General features: G+C 40.1%; 1 protein-coding gene and 2 pseudogenes across 1 annotated transcript; 1 reads left to right on the plus strand and 2 right to left on the minus strand.

The window, feature by feature from the left end:
* Window positions 1-587: 587 nt before the first annotated feature.
* Window positions 588-6,366, minus strand: LOC148741194 (uncharacterized). The gene is made up of 2 exons (XM_088736073.1): window positions 6,034-6,366; window positions 588-5,024 (listed from the first exon to the last, which is right to left on the minus strand). Exons 1-2 carry the CDS (start codon window positions 6,113-6,115, stop codon window positions 1,225-1,227), a joined length of 3,882 nt encoding a protein of 1,293 aa, XP_088592199.1. The 5' UTR covers window positions 6,116-6,366; the 3' UTR covers window positions 588-1,224.
* A 1,172-nt stretch (window positions 6,367-7,538) lies between these two features.
* On the minus strand, window positions 7,539-9,398 carry LOC148741195 (uncharacterized; annotated as a pseudogene).
* A 5,376-nt stretch (window positions 9,399-14,774) lies between these two features.
* LOC148741196 (uncharacterized) lies at window positions 14,775-19,312 on the plus strand (annotated as a pseudogene).
* The last annotated feature ends 2,163 nt before the right edge of the window (window positions 19,313-21,475 follow it).

Raw genomic sequence — 21,475 nt, forward strand, 5'->3', positions numbered from 1 at the left:
GGAGGAAAAAACTACTTCGCTTCAGTCCTTCAGCTCTTCACTGAAATTTACTGAGCAACTCAGACCGAGATGCAGTATTGATTAGTGTACTATTCAGATTAGTGTTTCAGTTTGAGCTCTTTCGATAGAGATTGAGAGCGTTTTCTCCAGACGGCTAACAGTGCTTCAAACGACCTACAGCTGTGGATGAAGAGTTTACAAAGAAAATGGTTAAAAAAAAAGTTCATAAATACGGTAAACGGAAATGGGTCTATCACTCCCTTGATATTCTTTGACAGATATCAGGTCAAGAGAGATATTTTCCACCTATAAAAAAGGGAAATCTTCAGGGTCGTTTAACACAAGGTGAGTTCTGCTTCTACCGGAGACCTGTAAGGGCTGTTCGGGTCCGGACCCGCAGTGAGAGGATCTCACGCCCCCAGTGAGACTGGACTTATGACGGGACCACCCTACTGAGGACATTTTTTGTTGCGTTACTATTATGGTATATAAAAATATGTGCTTTTCGCTTGAAGTTAATTTAGTAGTCTGAACAGAATATTTTAGTAGTCGGAACAAAAACATTTTAGTAGTCTGAACAGAACAAGGGCAGTGGATATTATTTTAATCATTACTTTACATTACATACTATTTACGTTCGAACTTGTTGCCAACAAGAAGTTTAAGAGAATGGAACAATGGAATCATTAACAATCAGTACCCTTTTCTCTGTCATCATAGTTTCCATGATTAGTTTATCAAAGAATCACACTTATAACTGCTACAACAAAAAGTCTTTCTAGAACTCTAAGATGAAATTCATACAAATAACTGTTCACCAGTTAAGTCGCGAAATAGATCGTCTACTTAATGAAAGAAAGTTAGTCGGTTGCTCCAGGGAACTGCAACGGTCATGTCTGCGATGTTCACGAGAAGGTCAATAACAGAGCAAAGGGTTTAGTGAGCGATAATCTACTGTACAGGTGTTCTTGAAAATTCATACGCTTTCTATGTTTATTAACGAGGATACAATCACTAAATCAAATTACCAAAAATAAAATGTTCATTTTTTTTCTAGGATGTACATCGTGGAAATTGTATCTTCTTTGGTCCAGGAGCATATTCAGCTAAAGCTAATCTCTAGTAGATAATTTCAGAATTCGTAAAATGCATCCAAACACAGTTCTTTTTATTAGCAAGATCACTGGTGTAACCTTTAAGACTTCCTGAAGGGCGCGGGTTCCTTCAATGGGGATGCTGCCGAGACCTCACCCTCCGGATAATGAGAAGGGGAACCACACGACGGAAGACGAAGCGTACAAGTCCAAAGAGAAGGACTAAGATTCGAACCAACTGAGAGGCAATAGCGAAGATACAAAGGAATCCCAACAAAAGAGGCACGATTGCTAACAGGCAGATCTCGACCTGTTGCAAAATTATCACACGCCTTTTCACGGGTCCTTGGGGGGTCACACCGGCCGATAGAAAATTAGCTTGAATTAGATTTATGGTCGCTATGACAACCAAGAAAGCAAGAGAGATAGCTTCAATGACGTTAGCTTTTCTGTCACGAAACGGTTTCACTGTCAAGTGCCAGGCGAAGACGAACAGACACGTGATGTCCATAAAAAACAGACGGACGAGAGGATCTGGGAAGAAGACCTGGTATGAAAGGATCAGGAATCTGCGGCCAATCAGAACGCTCTCCCAATACAAAGAGCCTCTCTTGTGGCGGCGTGGTGGGCGAAATGAATCATGGAGGACTTTCAATACCTCAACACGCGTCTCGCTCAAGCTTACTTCCTGGCATTGTCGTTGGTTTCTCGGGAAAAATAGTTTTTGAATGATCCATAAAGAAATGAAACATAGCGGGAAAAAACACGCTCCAATGAAGTGTCCCACAGAAATTAAACCACTTTGCAGCTTCATCGCGCCCCAGTAGATAACTGCGATAAATGGGAGAAGAAATACAACGACGTAGAACAAAAATAAGTAATGCCACCATTGCCAGCACTTAATGTTGCCGTCATAGTACAATCTGCTCTCACCCAGGACAGGGACACATGTTAGTAGCCTCAAGGCTGTGTTGGCCAATGTTGCACAACCCAGCAACAATGTCTCCAAGGTCGCAGAAACGTAGGGCGCTAAGGGTGGGTCTGGTCGGCCCCTCAACTTGTTCCAAGTAAAGTGTAAAATCAGTATCGCCTGTACACTGATTAAAGTTGCAAATACTCCTGAGGAGAGGATCATCTCTTTCGTCATTACGTTCAGTCCTGGAAAAGGACAGCCATAGCCTCCACTGGAAACTCTTGGACTAAAATTAAAGATGCCGGAGAAAAAAGTAACTAGAGGTGTCGCCTCTTTGACTACACTAGCAGTTTGTTTGATCGCATCAGAGATTGGTTCCACATTCAAGTAACTGGAAATTTGATAGAAATGAAATACGATCTTTTTGTAGCCTTTGTTGTAATGGTCGGGCTCATCAAGGGATACATACTCCGTTCGATTTCTAGACGACTTCGCAAACCAGAGGATGTTTTTGATAAGGAATCGTATAATGGGTGGTTTGTGAATAAGTAACAATGCCATTACTACAGCGTAAATTGTAATCAGAGGCCAAATCCAGAGATCGTTACATTTTTCAACGCGCTGACATTTCTTGGAGAACAGAGTTTCTGTGTACCCTGGCTTGCACCTTCCACACATGACGCCATCTCGGTTGCCACGGCAACTATTATAGATGGACAAGTCAGTTTTGTCTCCTTTGCCAGCTCGTCTGCAATAATGTGCTGGACAATGAACAAACTTCAGCGACCTCGGGTTATCTAATTCGGGATATCCCCAAAAGTTCGGTTTGGCTTCAATGTTTCGAGAACAGTTCGCTCCATAAGGACATGGTGAACAAAATAGGTCAGAGTTCACCAACACTTCCTTTTTAGGAAGACCTCGTATTTCCCCTCGCTGGAGACTATAAAAACCTGCAAGGCACTGATGACATGATATCGTCATTACCGTTGTTTTTAACCTACACTCTGGGTTCTCAGACGAACTAGGTACGAACATGAAATGCGAAAAGTTGTCCACTCTCAAAAAACTTCCTATTTCGCATCGTATTTTGCTGAAATTATCAAACTTTACTAGACCGGCCCTTGTTACTGACAGTAACCGATAAGAGTCTTTGTCCAATTCTGCAACAATCGATGTTTTTCTAAGTTGAAGTGAACCAGCGCTCTCTGAATACACAGATGTATCGTGTGTAAAAGTTTCTCCGTTGAATACTGTTTCAGCTGAAGTCTGCCTCAAAATGGAATTTTCAATTTGAAGCATCGCGCGCTCTTCTGCAACGTGAATATGCCCGCCACTTTCTATCGCGTAGTTATTTTCAAAGTAACAGTTGCGAATGGTGCCGTTACCTGAAGAAAGAAAGAAACCACCCGTTGACCGTCCGATGTTATCCTTAAATGTTGTGTTAAAAATTGTAATTCTATTGATGTACGAGAAACGTAGATATGAACTGTTGCAGTCTTTGTCTTTTATAAGCGCATCCTTGGACATATAAATTGACAATGGACTTACTCTCGCCGGGTATCTGTCTGAGAAGACACTGCTTATATTACGAAAAACACCGTTAACGATTTCCACGTTGTTAGAATTATTTGAGCGAATCATAAACACGACTGATGTCGAACCAACAGCATTCGTGACCACGAAATCGCACAGCCGTATTGACGATCCCAATGCAGTTGTGTCTATTAGGACGTCTAACACAGAATTTGTTCCGCTTTTTTCCATTTGTTCACCGTTTATTTTTATATCTTTTAAAAGGAGGTGCAGAAAAGGAAGTGTCGATTCGATTCTTATATGCTTTTTCACGTTCAACCTAAATAGACAATGTTCAAGTTGTATCTTCATCTGAGAGACAGCGTCGTCATTTATTGACGCGTCACCAGATAAAATAGTTATCGCACTTTCTAAGGTCGAGCCGGTAATATTCACTTTGGAGAAATTAACATTGCAGGTACATTTCAGGTAAAAGCAAATTGCATTATTTTTCCACACTGTTTCAAACACGCGAACTTGACCTGAGACTGCAGTTATGAAAACACTGGGCCAATCCGAAATATCTGCATCGTGCTGATTATAAACGATGTTTCCACTCATATAAGAACGAAAAATTTCCAGCGAAACCACCTTGGAATTTATACAAATACATTGAGTATATATGTTATCGACGCAGACTAACTCATCAAATAAAGCTTTGTGGAACTTTGCTTTTGAAGTGTACAAACAGTTTGAAGGAGCTGAATTCTTTACGAACGTAATTCGGTGGTATAGTTCGTTTGTCTGTGATGAGTTAACAGCGTTTTCGAATAGAGGACCTGTGTTTTCTGAAAATATCGTATCACTGCAAAATATATCTATTCCAACCTGAAGAGGCATACATCTACCTCGGTTATCCTTTAGAAGGGACGGATTTTCGTGGTGTTTTGCAAAGTCTAGGGATTCATACTTCGTAAGTGTACCCAATTGTCGTAAACGAATTCCTCCTACGTTGTTGAAAAAAGAAGAATTTTTGACAACCACTGTCACATTAGCTCTGAGTGAAAGCCATATATTTAAAGGATGAATGCTTTGAGAAAAAGTGCAGTTGTCAAATTCTACAGAGATGTCGGTGAAAGTCATAGAGGTATTGTGGAACATGATGCCGGTGAACTTCACTTTAAACTTTTGTCTATTTAACGAAATGGCTGAAAACCTGAGCGAATCGTCGCAGTTTACAAGAGCATGAGAGCGATAGGCAACAAATTGCAATATTCCATTTACCGTTCTGTAAATCTCCCCTTTTTTAAAACGCTTATGATTGCGTACCCTTCCACAAGTAAGGTTGTCAAATGTTCCGTCCAAGAATATGTGAGCATTTCGGTCAGCGACCTCGACTCCGCGCGCAAGCGTCCTGCACGGTAAAATCTTCGGTCCGCATTTCACAGAATCGGTACCTTCAGAGCTTGACACATAAACAGTTTTCCTTCTAACCTTGATCGTCTCTGTTGAAAGAAATGAAAGAGGATTCCTTGGTAAATTCATGTTCATAGTATCTGGCTTTTAAATAATTACAAATTTTAGTTTCTTCGCCGAAAGCGAAACAAAAATAATAATTAGTTGTTTCTAACGCAGCATTGATCACTTTATGCCAAGGTAGGCTCTACCCTCACATTTATTTATAAGTATATATATTTATTGTGGGGGATTGCCGTAAATGCTGTTAGAAAGTCAGGTAGCACGAAAAGCCAGATAGCACGAAACTCAGAGTTACAGGGAATCATGTGTGTTTCATTTTAGCCAGTTTGAATTATATATATATTTATATATTATACTCTAACTCGTGTTCTGATGTTCTTCTTTAGGGCCCTAAGCGCTGAAGAACCACATAATTCGCTGGCGGGGAACCATATCACTAATTGCTAACTCGACTAAAAAATGTCGACTGATCGTTTAACTGAATAAAGCGGGAAACCATGATTATTTGTACCAGTTTAGTGACTTCCGATCCATGGCGACAACTTTTAACAGACTAAAGTATATTATCAATCACTTTAAACGGTTGTAGCTCAAAAAATAAGCTAAAAACTACTTAACAGATCCCTAAGTCAGTCGACAACACGGACCACGGCAGGTGCTCAGTCAATCTCTTCTATTTTAAAAATTTATCTATTTTCTTTCTCAAGAAGATAGACAATACCGACTTTGTAGCCGGCCTCGAGGCTGCCCGCCTCATTATCTGACGCCGTTCCACTCTAATGCGACTTCTTCCGCGTTCAACGCACTTGATGATTATATGTCAAAGTTCTTCAGTTTTAGACTGATTGACCAAAATTTCCTCCATGATCCCCGTTTTGACGTGTAACATGTGGTTAAGCCTCTCAGCTGATTCGGGAGAGAGACGATAAGTCGCCACGCTATGCTGTTCAGGGAGTAAACCTTATTACATCGCAGACTGAGAAACTATCTAAGGATTTTAAGTCAAGAATAACAATGAAGACAATGAAGACCCACCTGTGTTAATGATAAAGAACAAAGTAAACCAATGTCCGACTAGAAGTGCAAAGAGGTTCCTCGCACTCATTATGTGTGACATGTAACAAGTAGTCAGAGACGCCAGTACAAACTGTTTCAGGACCAGTTACACAATAATCGCTAAGTAAAGTTAACACTGGATCATACCATTACTTTTCAGATAATGACACTTTCAATCTATATTTCATTTTCCATAGGTTGATTTAGCGAAGTGAATTAATCAGTGGCAGCTTGTACAGCCAGACCCAGTCTTTCTGTTCTAGTATTATGGTTAAATAAAATAAAATCACTACTGAAGAACGGGCACTTTCATTGTCGTCAAAGCAACGGTTGTGAAATGTCACGCAACTCTCGAGCCATGAGCCTCCCAAAATAAGCTAATACCTAGCGCATGGTGTGACATCCTAAAACACGGACATTCCGCCTCCCAATAACAGTGAATATTGCAATTTCCACGGAGTTTTTAAAAGCATATCCACGTTATTTTCGACATCAGACTCGACCAGTAAACACTTATTCTAACATGAGAGAGTGGAGGATGTTCTTGATTGGATTAAGATCTTGACCAAAGTGCAACTCGTCTCAGTAGGATGGAAAATTTGTACAACTTTAAAATTCATTCCATTGAATAAGTGAAAATGTTCCCTCTATAGAACTTTCTCAGTTTAAAACTAACAATTTAGATCAGTTTTCTTACATATTGTCTATCTGTAAAAAAGAAATCGTACAGCGATCTTCACCACACTGTAACGCTGGAATGAAACAATGAAGTGCTTAAATAACAGCACTAAGGAATTTCCGCAGTTGAAAAACTTGAATTTTCAGAAGTAGCTATGGCTAAGAACAGGCTCAGTTCTCTCAATAGATGGGGCCTACAAGAGAAAGAATGCGTAGTCATTATTATTAATATAAATTAGTATAACCCCCATGTTCATAGGAGGAAGGGATTTGGATTAACCATTGAACCCTACCCTCCCCTCCCCCGGCTCAAGAAGTCAATCGTGCAATTTCCAATCGGTTGCCCTGGTTTTGCTTCACGATCGTTACGGATTGACTGAGAAAACTGGACCGCTTTTTTTCTATCAATCAGTTGGGAATGCAATTCAATCGCAACTTGGTTACTCCCGTTTTCCCGCGCTTAAAGGGGATCGGAAGATTTTACAATTAGTTCTCATAATTTCCTTATATCTGATTGGCCACTGTAATTCTCGTGGTTTTGGTTTGAAAAAAACTCAATAGAAACGCGCTCTGACTACTGGCGCCGTACGAAAGATCTATCCACGACATTAGCAAATTTATTAGCCCAACCGTAGCACCTCTGCAAAACAAAATAAGAAAAGAAACAAAAAAAATAATAATAAACAAAAGAAGCATTACAATGTATCTCTAAGAGTATGCTACAAGTTTCTAATCATGCTCATGGGGCTTGGTTGACAGAAGTTTAAGATCGACATCATGACTTTGGTCCCCTAACATTGCAAAGTAAAGTAAGTACAGTCTGTTTACGAGCCTAGTGGCCCATTAGGCCGGTGCTTAACTCCGGTTTCTGTAGCATGAAGCGACTAGGAGTATTTCTACTCCCCCCTGGATGGGATGCTAGTCCATCGCAGGGTTACCCCCAGCATTAAATTGCCGGTACCCATTTATACACCTGGGTGAAGAGAGGCACTGTGAGAGTAAAGTATCTTGCCTAAGAACACAACACAATGTCCCCGGCCGGGGCTCGAACCCGGACCACTCGATGCGGAGTCGAGCGCACTAACCATGAGACCACCGCGCCTCCCCTAACATTGCAAAGGGTTGTAGTTATTCTCAATGTAACACTGAGGACTATTTGGAAATGGGTTGATATTTCCCTTAACATTTGTTGACAAATATCGACTAAGTGCAGGTATATTCAATTTATCACAGGGGTGATCTCCAGGGTCATTCATTCTACCAAAGGCAGCGTTTATCGTTTCTTGGACATTCTTGCATTTATAAGTACAGCAGGCTACAGTCCATAGGTATTTTGGAAAGTTCACAGGGAAACCATTATTATCCTTGTTATTACTGAAACCTTCTTCGCCGAACCATCGTGCCTCGGAGGCTCCATATACTGTTGACGGAACTGCATCAACCACGATGTACATTTTCACATTCTGGGCTCCGTCAAACGCACAATTGTTTCTTCCCCACTCAATAAGTTTGGTTTCACACCCTTGCTATGGGCCAGAATTAAAACGTCCAAACTGAGAAATAACGTTTGTGCAGGTGAATGTTGCTAGCATTCTCTTCTTCTTACCTCTTCCGTAGTTTGACGCAACCAAGTGCGGCCCTTTGTCAATTTCTGATTGCAAGATTGGGGGGATGCAAACATCAACCCCCTCAGCCTTAGCCACAGACTCCTTAGCCACGTGCACAGACTTCTTAGCCACGCGCACAGACTTCTTAGCCACACGCACAGACTTCTTAGCCACGCGCACAGACTTCTTAGCCACGCGCACAGACTTCTTAGCCACACGCACAGACTTCTTAGCCACGCGCACAGACTTCTTAGCCACTCGCACAGACTTCTTAGCCACGCGCACAGACTTCTTAGCCACGCGCACAGACTTCTTAGCCACACGCACAGACTTCTTAGCCACGCGCACAGACTTCTTAGCCACTCGCACAGACTTCTTAGCCACGCGCACAGACTTCTTAGCCACACGCACAGACTTCTTAGCCACGCGCACAGACTTCTTAGCCACACGCACAGACTTCTTAGCCACGCGCACAGACTTCTTAGCCACGCGCCCAGACTTCTTAGCCACGCGCACAGACTTCTTAGCCACGCGCACAGATTTCTTAGCCACTCGCACAGACTTCTTAGCCACGCGCACAGACTTCTTAGCCCATTTCCTATCAACGACAAGAGTTTTCTCGCCATTCATTTTAACGCGAAGTTTTCGATGAAGAGCTCGGTTGTAATCTTTCTTTTTCTGTTGATACTTTCTCGTTATTGCCTTGCTTGACCGGAAATAGTTAGTGGGTCGACCACCGGAGCTTTCTGCCGATAGCTGTTGCCCTGTCATTCTAGTAGCTGAGTAAAGTGGAATTTCGGCGTTAAGATCAAACAGGATCGCTACCACACCATCTTCACAAGCATGAGCCAGGTTTATCGTCGACTGAACTTTATAGCCGAACTGTTCCAAACCTTTTGGCAAGAGCTCTGCCAAGTTGTTATGCGGTTTTCCTTGTGAACCACAAGCGTTGGCAATATTACACTCGCAGCCAACCAATGAACCATCTATAGAGCTACATTCTGATATACTGCCGAAGATAATAAGGAAGAATATTCCAAAAGAGAGCTTCCTTTCCATAGTCTTCATGTAAAATATGTCTCGTGCAAGGCCTGAATACAAAAGGATAATCATAAGTATTCTTGTCTCAACATTGGCAAAAGTGGTGGCTTGATCGTTACCGCATCATCCTCGTTTCCATGGTCTCTTCATTTTTTCTTACCCATGAAAACCTCGGGAATCCAGGCGACGTTGTCAAATACGGTGGAATTCTTATCATATTTATTTCAGTAGGAATGCATATTGTCAGGTCTGCACGCTTTTGGCTGTTAGTTCATAATTTTTAAAATACATCTTTTTCATCATTGCCTTTCGAAAGAGTGCATGACGCAAATCTCGTTTAAACATGTTTATAATATAACTATGAATTAATCCGGCATTGGCTCATCAAGAACGAGATATTTTGATGCTCTTATGAAATTTCATGTTATCCACTAGCTTGGTATATGATTAAGCTCCCTTCTACGGTCTTCACAGTTAAGTGTTAGAGCATATGCATTTATCCAAATATCAGAAAGGTGAATTCCGAAAGCCCAGGCTGGTGCTCATCGTTGCATTTAAAAATTTTGTTTGTGGAATGTGAATAGGCCATTTTACAGTTGTGTACTTAGTTCCCAAGCCTTTGATTCAGAGTGAGGCTGAAGGTGACCTTGTTGTGATAGAGACCTGTATCTGCTTAGCATGATAACAAAGTGATTTACATTTGAAAGGCAGCAAGGTTTGTATCCGTAACAAGGTCAACCCTAGCCTCACTCCCATTCAAAGGCTTGGCAACCAAGCACACAAATATAAAATAGACTATTGGCGTGACCAGTAACGGAAGAATGCCTCTGTATCCTTCCCTTAAAAAGTTGGAGCATAAATCAGTAGTGAAATTGTAGATCCAAAGGCTATTGAAAACACCTTCTTATAATCTAATATATGCTCAGGAATGCCTGTGATGAATTGGAAATATCTCTTAATTCAGTAGTTGTTTGCCTTAGTAACAGGCATGTACTACTTCTTTTCCTCAAAGGAAATATCTCAGTCACAATTTAAGAGACATGTATAATATTTCTGGCATTACGTACAGTTTAAATATCTATGATTATGATTAAGTGACTATGATATTTTATGATATCATGGGCAAAAAATGCCTCGACAATAACATTGTTATCACAAGTCATCTCGGCCACATAAACACTTCAATTTGGCCACGCTTTTTTCCCAGGAAATAGACTACGAATAATCATTGTTGTAAAAAAGACATTGTTATAAAAAACACCTCAGGGGAAAACGTGTTACCAGCTCAGTAACGTCAGCAAAATAAAAGAAAAAAATGAGGTAAATCTTTTTTATATTTCTGGCAGTGAGTACAGCTTAAACATTTTTAGTTATGATTGAGTACTTATGATAGTTTATGATATCGGGAGCAAAAACTGCCTCGACAAGAAAATTGTTATCACAGGTCATTTCAGCCACATAAACACTTCAATTTGGCCATGATATTATTTTCCCAGGAAATAAACTACGAATAATCATTACATTGATATAAAAGAACACCTCGAGGGTAAACGTGTTACCAACTCAGTAATGTCAGCAAAATAAAAGAAAGAAATGAGGTAAATCTTTTTTATATTTCTGACAGTGACTACAGTTTAAATATTTTTAGTTATGATTGCATGCTTATGATAGTTTATGATATCGTGAGCAAAAACTGCCTCGACAAGAGCATTGTTATCACAGGTCATTTCGGCCACATAAACACTTCAATTGGGCCATATTTTTTCTCCAGGAAATAAACTACGAATAATTATTACATCGTTATAAAAAAAACACCGCGAGGGTAAACGTGTTACCAACTCAGTCATGTCAGCAAAATAAAAGAAGAAACTGATGTAAAACTTTTTTATATTTCTGGCAGTGAGTACTGTTTAAATATTTATCGTTATGATTGCATGCTTATGATAGTTTGTGATATCGTGAGCAAAAACTGCCTCGACAAGAACATTGTTATCACAGGTCATTTTGGCCACATAAACACTTCAATTTGGCCATATATTTTTCCCAGGAAATAAACTACGAATAATTATTACATTGTTATAAAAAAAACACCTCGCGGGTAAACGTGTTATTTTCAGTCGAGTTGGACACTTGGTCCGTAAAGGAATGTTCTCGGAGTGAAGTAAGCTTTTTGTAAGAATATCTGGTGGTGGGTAGATCAAGACGCACAGAGTCGAGAACAATATGGTAAAGAAGTTAGCCCTTAATTACTAAACAAGGATGTTAAATTTTGAGCTTGATCGTAAAATATACACAGAACACAAGTTTGCCGATATCAATCGGAGGGGCATATTGAGCATATGTTATAAGAAAGATGTCAACGTACTTTATCTTTCGTCTTAATAAGTATTTAATACGCGTGCAGGCGAGCTTGATTCCGTGGCTTTGCGGACCCCATTCTAGTAATAGTAATAGTAATCAAAGTTTAATGTCTTTACGTGGGGCATGGTTATCCATATTGCCCGAGCCAGAGGCTCATGTATGAAACGCAAGACAACAACACACATCCCACCCCAGGGGAGGACATCCATCACACAGTAATCTCGTGCGTGGGAAATTAACGTCTTCTACCCCTAACCCTGCAGGAGACGGGACCTCCATTTATTCGTCCCTATCCGAGAAGACTAGAATATCTAAATCATTTCTTGATGTTATAGAAAGGCAGCATATTCTTCTCAATTATTTTTGAGACCTTGAGTGTTGGTCCGGCCGGGGCTCGAACCCCCAACCTCCCGCACATCAGTACAGAGCTCTATCCATTGAGCTAACCGGGAGGCGGTTTCTTCACAGAGATTTTACACAAAAAGCGACTTTACACAAAAAGAGACTTTACACAAAAAGCCAAATATCAACTATTTACTTTCAGAACATGATTCAGGCGTGGTTCTTCCTACCTATCCAATCCGCTCAGTTTAGTTTATTTGGCACAATTATTTCCAGTGTTCACGATATGCCTAGATTATTTAAAAACTATTTTTAAATTTAGTTTACATCTTAATTGACAACTGTGACCCGGCTAATTCTTTCAATGATTTGGATTTATTTTAGGCAAAAACTGACAAAACAAGTACGGAATTTGGAAAACTGGGTTCTTCCAGAGGCACAGACGGCCATACCACGGAAGATCAAGGTCATGACAGCGTTCCTGGGGCCAAACAAAGCAAAGTAGGAGATTTGATATGCACAGTCGAGCTTGTATTTAGCGCTCACCTTCTGGAATGGCGCTTAATACAGGTCGACCGTTAATACGCGCTCCACAGATAAGGGATATTAAAAAAAACCATAAACAACGCCACTTTATGCTATAATTGACCCCTTAATGTACAGAATCTTGCTCAAAAATATACTTTAAACTTACTTACTTATTTATTTAAACTTACTTAACTTACTTTGAATTTGGTAGAGAACATGAATTTAAAAAAATCACCTGAAAAGATTATTCATAGTTTCATTTGAGCTTTCAGTGACCGTTCAATGCAGATGGAAGACAATAAAAGCAAGCCGTTAGGACTTAGTAAAGGGCGACCGCTTAATCTGAGAGGTGAAAATTACAGTGAGTAAGCCGGGGAAAACAAATTAAGGATTTGGACAACCGACCACAGGCTCGTAGCGTCCTATACGCATATACGCACGTGCGTACTAGAAGTGACCAGGAAATTTTGAAAACAATGTTGTGTTTGCGCCAAGTTTCCTCAAAATAAGGGCAAGACGCTTTGTTCTTTTGCTTGTATTCACACAACTATTTCGAACAAGAAATAAAGAACGCAGTATTTTTCGCTCAGTTTACTTAGGTTCCTAGATCATGTGTACTTGTGCGTACTTGAACATAATGACCACGCTACGCGCCTGGACCACCTATTGCAGGGTAACCGCTTAATACGGTGCCGCTTGGTACAGGTTCGACTGTATTTCTCGATTAGCTTGAGAAAGTTGATTTGTATGAATGTTTGCTTATCATGATACGTTAAACCTGCTGAGATTACTCAATACAGTTTCATTGTTTGATAAACTTTAAAATGTAGAGTTCATAATAATCATCAAGGAAATGATTACCAATATAAGACTTGAAGGTTCTTATTATCAAACAAAGTATCCTTATCGGTACCATGGGACACGTAAAGACAACTGTGTGGAGAACATAAATGCTTATTCTAAAGTGGAAAGGGTCAAGCGGACTACAGCTTCAGGAAAGTCTAATTTTCCCTTCCCCCCCCCCCCCCCGTCCTCTATGAAAAAGACTACACCGAGTGTATCGAATGACAGCTATGCTCCATAAACTATATAACGGTCACCTAGTCCATTAAAAAGTATAGACCTCGCGTTTTAAAATTCCAAAGAGGGGCCTGAACTTTTAGAAATTTGCCTGCACAAAATGCTTTGAAAAACTATAAAATTTTTGCTAACGACTCCGACACCTGTCACACACGCATTGCAATTTAGATTTCAACTCAAGATACGGGAAGCAAAACCCGTACTTCTTTAACAGCTGTCGCTTATCGGCCTCTCTCGTTTTGAATCTCTTAGTGTGCTTAGTGTGACAATTTCATATATACCATTTTATTAGCGGAAATTGGTAGAAATGATGTGGTATTTTAACACCATTTGAAATATTCTTTCCTCTTTAATACGTTGCATTATATTTACATGATGAATGAATTCTAATGAATCCTGAAAAGAACATAAATTGCATTTTCCAGAACTCATGGTTCCACATTGGTTTAATCTCCTTTGCAACAGTGGCAGTAATAGTAGTTGTGGTTTCCCAAGTTGTGACAGGCTAGTTGCTTTCTAGGTCAGTATTGAGATTTAACACATTTATTTTCACTGAATTTAGCAATATCGAGGAAATACTTTCTGTGTCCAAACATAAAGGCAATGTCAAATTCAAAAACTTTCATTTTACTGAGTATTCCAGAAGATAACGATGATGGAGATTGGTAACTATGTACGTATATACTAAATTCATTTTTAGGTCTGCCGTGGGTTCACTTCCAACGCCATTCCAGATAGGACTCACGTATTATGACTTTGGTAAGGTTCATGGGACAACGCACTTTCAGTAACTTCTGAATGATACCCTAAAGTATGCAAGGTCTGCGAAGAATAAGTCAGGCATAAAAAATAGACATAGGTATAGAAAAGAAATCTATATGAAGTGCCACAGGAACTAGTTTCTATCTGCTAAATTTTTGGGCCTGAGATGCCGTGGCCTATTGGTAAATGAGTGCCAGTTGCCTTTCTTCGGTGTAAGCTCGCTTCCAATGGGCTTCATTCTAGAAGGAACAATAACGCTTCAGCTAGCGAAACCAAATAAAGGTCCAGAAATACTGAAAATTTTTTCCTGTTTGTGTTATTGGAAATTGTACGCCATCACTTTCTCTTACCACCACATCATATTCCATCGAATATGACAACTGTTTATTTGTGAATTTCAGCGGTTGCGAATGGATGTTCAAGTCCAAGACTGTACCAGTGACACACACTGGAAGAAGACATTTCCTGACCTAGACTACAGTCTGTCCTCTGGCCAACGGGCGCGATCCTGGGTTTAGACATCCAATATTTAGAGCTGACTACTCCAAAGCGAGGAAAACCTCCGACTGTCGGTTCGTTGTTCTCGTTGGTTTCGTTGTTGTCCCAAGTGAATCTTGTGTGGTGCCATTTCAGTCTAAATTAGTTCGGAACAAGCAAGAAATGTCTAAACACCTCAGCGCTCAAGCCAAAGTCGAAGGTAAACGAGATTCCATTTTTTTCGACTTAAATAGCAAGTTGGGTCAGGAATATAATATTTCAGAGTGATTTATTTATTTATTTATTTATTTATTTATCAACTATATTTTAGCAGAGATGCCCAGTTCAGCATATGCTGGTTTAAATGGGGCTCTGCAAACCCACCCATCCCACCCCAGGGGAGGACATCCATCACACAGTAATCTCGTGTGTGGGAAATTAACGTCTCCTACCCCTAACCCTGCAGGAGACGGGACCTCCATTTATTCGTCCCTATCCGAGAAGACTAGAATATCTAACCATTTCTTGATGTTAAAGAAAGGCAGCATATTCTTCTCAATTATTTTTAAGACCTTGAGTGCTGGTCCGGCCGGGGCTCGAACCCTCGACCTCCCGCACAACAGTCCGGCGCTCTATCCATTGAGCTAACCGGTAGCCTTAACATTCAGTTCTCCAGTCAGTTATTTCCAGGACAATGTAACAAAGTCCAGCCTTTTGTCCTTTCCCACCTTGGCATTTATTAGGAATGGCAAAAAAGCTTGTGTTTAGGTCAATAGCTGACTTGGCGTCTCTTTTAGTCTTATCGTTTCCGTATCACGTGCTCACCAACCCACCCAACCCATTCGTAATTAAAACATAGGGGAAAACTTTGCAGCCGAAGTAGTCTGGAAACTCTCAAGTGTACTAGCCCCAGTCCGAGATTTCCCCATTTGTTATCTTGCCTTAATTCTACTTGAAAACCAAAAGTAAAATAGTGAAAGAAGACAATCAAATCAAAGTTGATGACTGAAACAATTAATGACCAATCAAATGGAATACCTTTTTTTCCCTCAAACGCAGGAGCGAAGAGATGGAGGTAATTATTAACATCCTGGCGTGATTTAGAAGGCCTGGTTTCTCTGGCTTATTCCACCCTTGCGACATGTCTCTCATGGTATTGTCTTTCGTATCAATGAAAGTTTTATCTGCCTGTATGTCTACTCAGACTCCTAGCCTAGTAGTACTAACTAGCTAATGACACGATTTACTTTATCTAGGCGGCGGCTGGGGCTTTCAGTTCTCTACTAGTGCCGGCTATACCAAAGATGTCTCCGGACATGTCAACAGGAGAGTTCTTGTTTGTCTTGTCGCAAGCTGAGTGTCACCACTATTACAGCATGATTGATTTTACGAATCCACCACCTTTTGATCCCGGTTTCATTGCTCGGGTCAAAAAATTGGCTGATCCGCTGGTCCCTTTAGACGAAATCCATAAATTCATTGAACATTATGGAACCCATTTCTTCACTGATGTTACGTTTGGTGCAAAATCTGCGCAGAAGCACAGACTAAGTGAAACTACTTATCAGTCGCTCAAGAAGAGCAAGATAAGTGTAGAAGCCCAGGCGAGTTATTCGGGATTGTTTAGAATCGGAGGAGGATTTTCTATGGACAAAGAGCAAAGTCAGGCTGCATCCAACTTTGCGAAGTCTGTAGAGACGACCACGTATACCAGGGGATCCACACCCCCTGCCAACGGTGATGCGATGACTTGGGCATCCTCCGTACAACAGAATCCTGTTGCTATGCCGTATTCTCTCTCTGGAATTGAAGAGCTTTTCACTGGACAGTTTATTAACAACCTTCCGCCAGGACTTGATTACACAGCAATAAGACTAAAACTTTCAAACGTTTCTCAACTGTATTGCCAACCGCTGACAATCAAGGGAACCGTGCATTCGTGCGAGGCTTCATGCCATCTTGAAGTTCAAGGTGTCAGCCCTGTGTATAGAGGTAGTTATACCTTCATTTGTTAACAGTTATATTTTCTTGTCTCCAGACCATGACATGATAATACACTCCAAAGAAACCTTACAACTTAGGCGATTGTTTTGATAAATTAATTTTTGCAGGGGGTACTTCAAAATGAAATTTAATGGAGAAATTCTATTATGTATATGTGCACGATCCTTCGCAGTAAAGCACTATTTAAGCAATAGTGAAAATCAGACCTGAAAAAAATTCAGGCCCGTACGGGATTCGAACCACTGACCTCTGCGATACTAGTGCAGCGCTCTACCAATTGAGCTAACAAGCCAACTGGGAGCAGGCCATCAAATTAATTCGACATAAACCCGTAAGATGATAAATCAAACAACAAACATATGAAATACATATATATGAACTGCGGTATGAAACGTATATGTGCACGATCCTTCGCAGTAAAGCACTATTTAAGCAATAGTGAAAATCAGACCTGAAAAAAATTCAGGCCTGTACGGGATTCGAACCACTGACCTCTGCGATACTAGTGCAGCGGTCTGGTCAGGTCTGATTTTCACTATTGCTTAAATAGTGCTTTACTGCGAAGGATCGTGCACATATACGTTTCGTAACCGCAGTTCATATATATGTATTTCATATGTTTGTTGTTTAAATTCTATTATGTTACCCCGTCTGGGAGGGAAATGTATCTGCCGAAGATATGCGATCAAAACAACATACTAGGCCCGTTTTGAAGTTCTTGCAAAATATCCGACAGTCACAGCAATTTTGAGGAATCGGGCCAAAATCTAAAAGTGAAACTGAGTTATGTGGTAAGCTCTGAGAATATAGGGATTTTTTACCCCTTTTCTCAAATGTACAATGTGGTTTTAATGCCCAATGATTTCTCCTTTCAAGTTTGAGTGCCACTATACGAACATAGCCAACGATGCTTTAGTCCAATATACGAATTAACCGGTGCCGAATCATACTTTTCCCTAGCAATGGCGGCTTTTCCGCTTGAATGATAATGGAACATTATGTTGAATTGACGGATATTTATTTTTTGTTTGCGCAGTCAATTGGCTCCCCTAGTGCCGGTGAGATATGATACAACCACGCCTATGTTCTTAGGATGACTGATTTATTATAAGGGGAAAACTGAAAAAAGATCGAGTTTGTAAGATATATACTGCCTTAGGAATTTTGAAAAGCAGAAAAGTAGTCATCTACTCATTGTCTTTTCTATTTATATAAATCTGCTGTACAACTTGACTTACTCAATTTCTGGTTGCTTGGCAGGTTACATTGTTATGAGATCTGTTAAAGAGTCTCAATGTCTCTCGTCTTGTCTTCAGGACCCTAACTGCACTGCAGCCGTATTTTATGATAATTATGGCCAAACTATATGCGAATTTTGTGGACAAAACAATGAAAAAAGCTTTGAGATCATTTTAACGCCAGATAAGGATGTAGTCACTTTTATGGTACACATAAACGCCTCTAAACTCCAGGATGTAACCCTTTATGATGCGAAATTGGGCGGTACCGCCTACTCTGTCCTAAACACAACAAATGAACTTTGTCTTTCCATCTGTAAGGACGATCTCTTTTGCGACGCTTTTAGTTTCTTGAAAAGAACTTGCTCTTTGTATTCAAAACCAGGAATTGCTAATGTCATCTTCGAAGAACAGTCACAAGCAGCATTCATAGGGTTTCATTCGATTGATTAATAGTTAAAAATACTTGTATTTACGCTGTGCATGCCGAATATGACAAAGTTCTTGCTTGTTAAATCAGGTTTATGACCCAACTTGACAAATTTTGAAACAGTATTTCCGCCGGACAGACTTTAGCCTCCTCAGGTTTAGATCTTACTACTTGATTTAGTTGAGTGATTAATGAGATAAGTGCAGTTATTCTCACCACATCTTGACGTCATCTGTGATCTATTTTACAAATAAATTCCATGTTGCCGTGGGTCTATTCAGTAATAGACCACAGATGACGTCAAGATGTAGTAAAAACAAAACATTGGCGCACGAGGTGCAGTTTACTACTTGTTATAGATGCTAGCAAAGTAAAATGTTGTTAATGATGACGTCATCTATTTGTGTGTCCTCCATATAGACCATGATTAATAACCAATTAAAAATGTGTATATCATTCAGCTTATTGTATAATACCTGTTGAATTCGAGCCTTAAATAGGCTTTACTTCACTAAGAACCTAACTAAAGACTAAATACAAGATGGGGGTCACGGTAATAAGTAGCCATAAAGTGAAACCGCTGGTCATCCAAAAATGTGGGCAAGGCACAGGAAGCCCAACCCCAATAAAACAGAACGGCAATATTACAACAATACCAAACAGACACACGTCAAAATGTAATCCTGCAATCAATTTTGACAATCAATAAACACAAAGAAATGGTTTAGTCCATTTTTAATGCCTGCAGTTCAGTTGCATGCTGCATGTGCTCATCAGCAATTCTCTTTGTCGTCTTTGCCGCACCATTGTCACCCACCAAAGGAGAAAAAACCGTGTTTTTTAACATTTCAATCTGCAAACCCCAGATGACATCTCATTACTGATGAAAGAAAAATTTGGGGTTTGTCCTAAAGAGCAAGATTTACCCCAAAATCCGCGATCTGTCCCTCAACAACATGCGACGGAAATCCTCTTTATCTTGCTATCCCAAAGCCGCTGGAAAAACATTCCAAAAATTTAGCTTGATACCTCTCCGAAACTAGATTAAACCAGTGGATCATTGCTTAATGAATTTAGTACTATTAAGAGAGACGGGACTGCTCAACCATCCCTTCGTGGGACTGTTATCCCTTCTTATGAACCCATAAACTCTGAAAAGACCATAGAATAGGATATTTCGACTTCGTCTGCTAAAAAGCTAGAGAGAAGAGTCATCGATTGAAACAAGACTTTTTGTTTGAATGCAGTTAGGTGCTGCTGCGAAGACAGCAAACGTTATTTTTACCAAAGCAGTCCACTGAATTATCTTGTATACAAAGGAGAAAATCAGATTGGATGCCATACTCGATTAACTCTTTTCCCTCTTTAGTTCCCTTGCAAAGAGTAAGATAGAGTATCTCTTATCGAGAACCAAGGGATAGCCAAAAAAAGTTACTTAGATAGGTTATCATTCTTGTCAAACAGCCACGATGAAATCTTGCTTTTGCTGAGTCAGTTATCAGCCAACTAACCGAGTTTTGCACAAGAAAAAAGTAATGATATTTACAACAAAACATGAATGTGCATTTGAAACACTATCGTCAACATCTGCAAGACTGAAACAAATCCTTAGCCTTCCGCAGAAAGAAGGTCAAGATCGTAAATTGAATATCACAATAAATATGCAGTATTATACGATCCAGTTTTCCATCACTAACACGAACTTTCCCATCAAAAAATGTGTTTATTGTTTGCATCATTAACTCTAATTGAAGATAATACATTAGCCCACAGATGATCAAGGTGTTAGTGATGACTTTACTGGCACTTGCCGCCGCCCAAATTACACGTCGAGGGATACTCAGAGGCGCTTTTTGATTTGTTATCTCATGACATGATAAGAGTATATCACAGATAGAGACAAGAGTAGCTTTCGGCAACACTCGCGTGGAGACACGCAGTTTTTCCTGCCCCACGCGCGAAACCTATCTACAGCGCAGATCCAATTGCTTTGTCTATTGATATGTACATCCCTAGTAAGTAGTAACGATAGTTGAACAGAGTGAAGTAGAATTTGGTCTGAAATCATATGCGTGACTCGGAATAACAAGAGTTTGATTTTCGACCGAACTTGCAAAATACGAAGTTCAATTACCACTTTGTTGCATCTTTTTTGAAATCGCAAAATTCAGTCGCTCAAGACATTTTTTCTTAGTCAGTGCAAATGTTGAACTGATCCGGTATAATAAGCTGGTTTGTAAAAAGTTGCAAATCTGACTTACATCTTCCTGCAGTTTGATTGATTTCCTTAAGTCAGCCTTCCGATTGCAGGCCATATAGATTAACACTGCTATCGAATTTGATGAAGCTTCATTCACTTCAATGAATTTTATGAGAAAATTACCAAATAGAGTAAAATTCTACCACTGGTCGGAGACAGTAGGGATGATTGGTATATGCCGAAGAAGGTGAGGGAATATTACTGGCTAACTATTTATCGCTTGGGGGGGAGGGTTGGAGGATTTTCGGAAGATCTTATGGTTTTCAGGGGGGAAAAGAGGGGGATTAGTCGGTGTCAACAGAGTAAAAAGGGGGGGACAACTTACAACCAATAGCCCATTTCCGAATTACCCTTGGCCTCATGCATTTTCAAAACGAGTCCTGGTGCTCATCCTTTCATATGATTATAAGTTTTCATTCACATGCAAACTAAACTCGTTTTCACAAGAATGGTTGAGCACCAGGCCTCGTTTTGAAAAAGAGGCCAAAAGTAATTGGAAATTGCCTATTAACTACCAATGAGGGGAGGATTGTAAGAATATTAAAGAAACCTAGAGGGAGATCGGGTATATATTATCGTGGCATAACCAAATTCTCCGCCCCTTCCCCCCTTC

This window comes from Stylophora pistillata, chromosome 1 (genome assembly GCF_964205215.1).
Source record: "Stylophora pistillata chromosome 1, jaStyPist1.2, whole genome shotgun sequence".
Lineage (NCBI taxonomy): Eukaryota > Metazoa > Cnidaria > Anthozoa > Scleractinia > Pocilloporidae > Stylophora > Stylophora pistillata.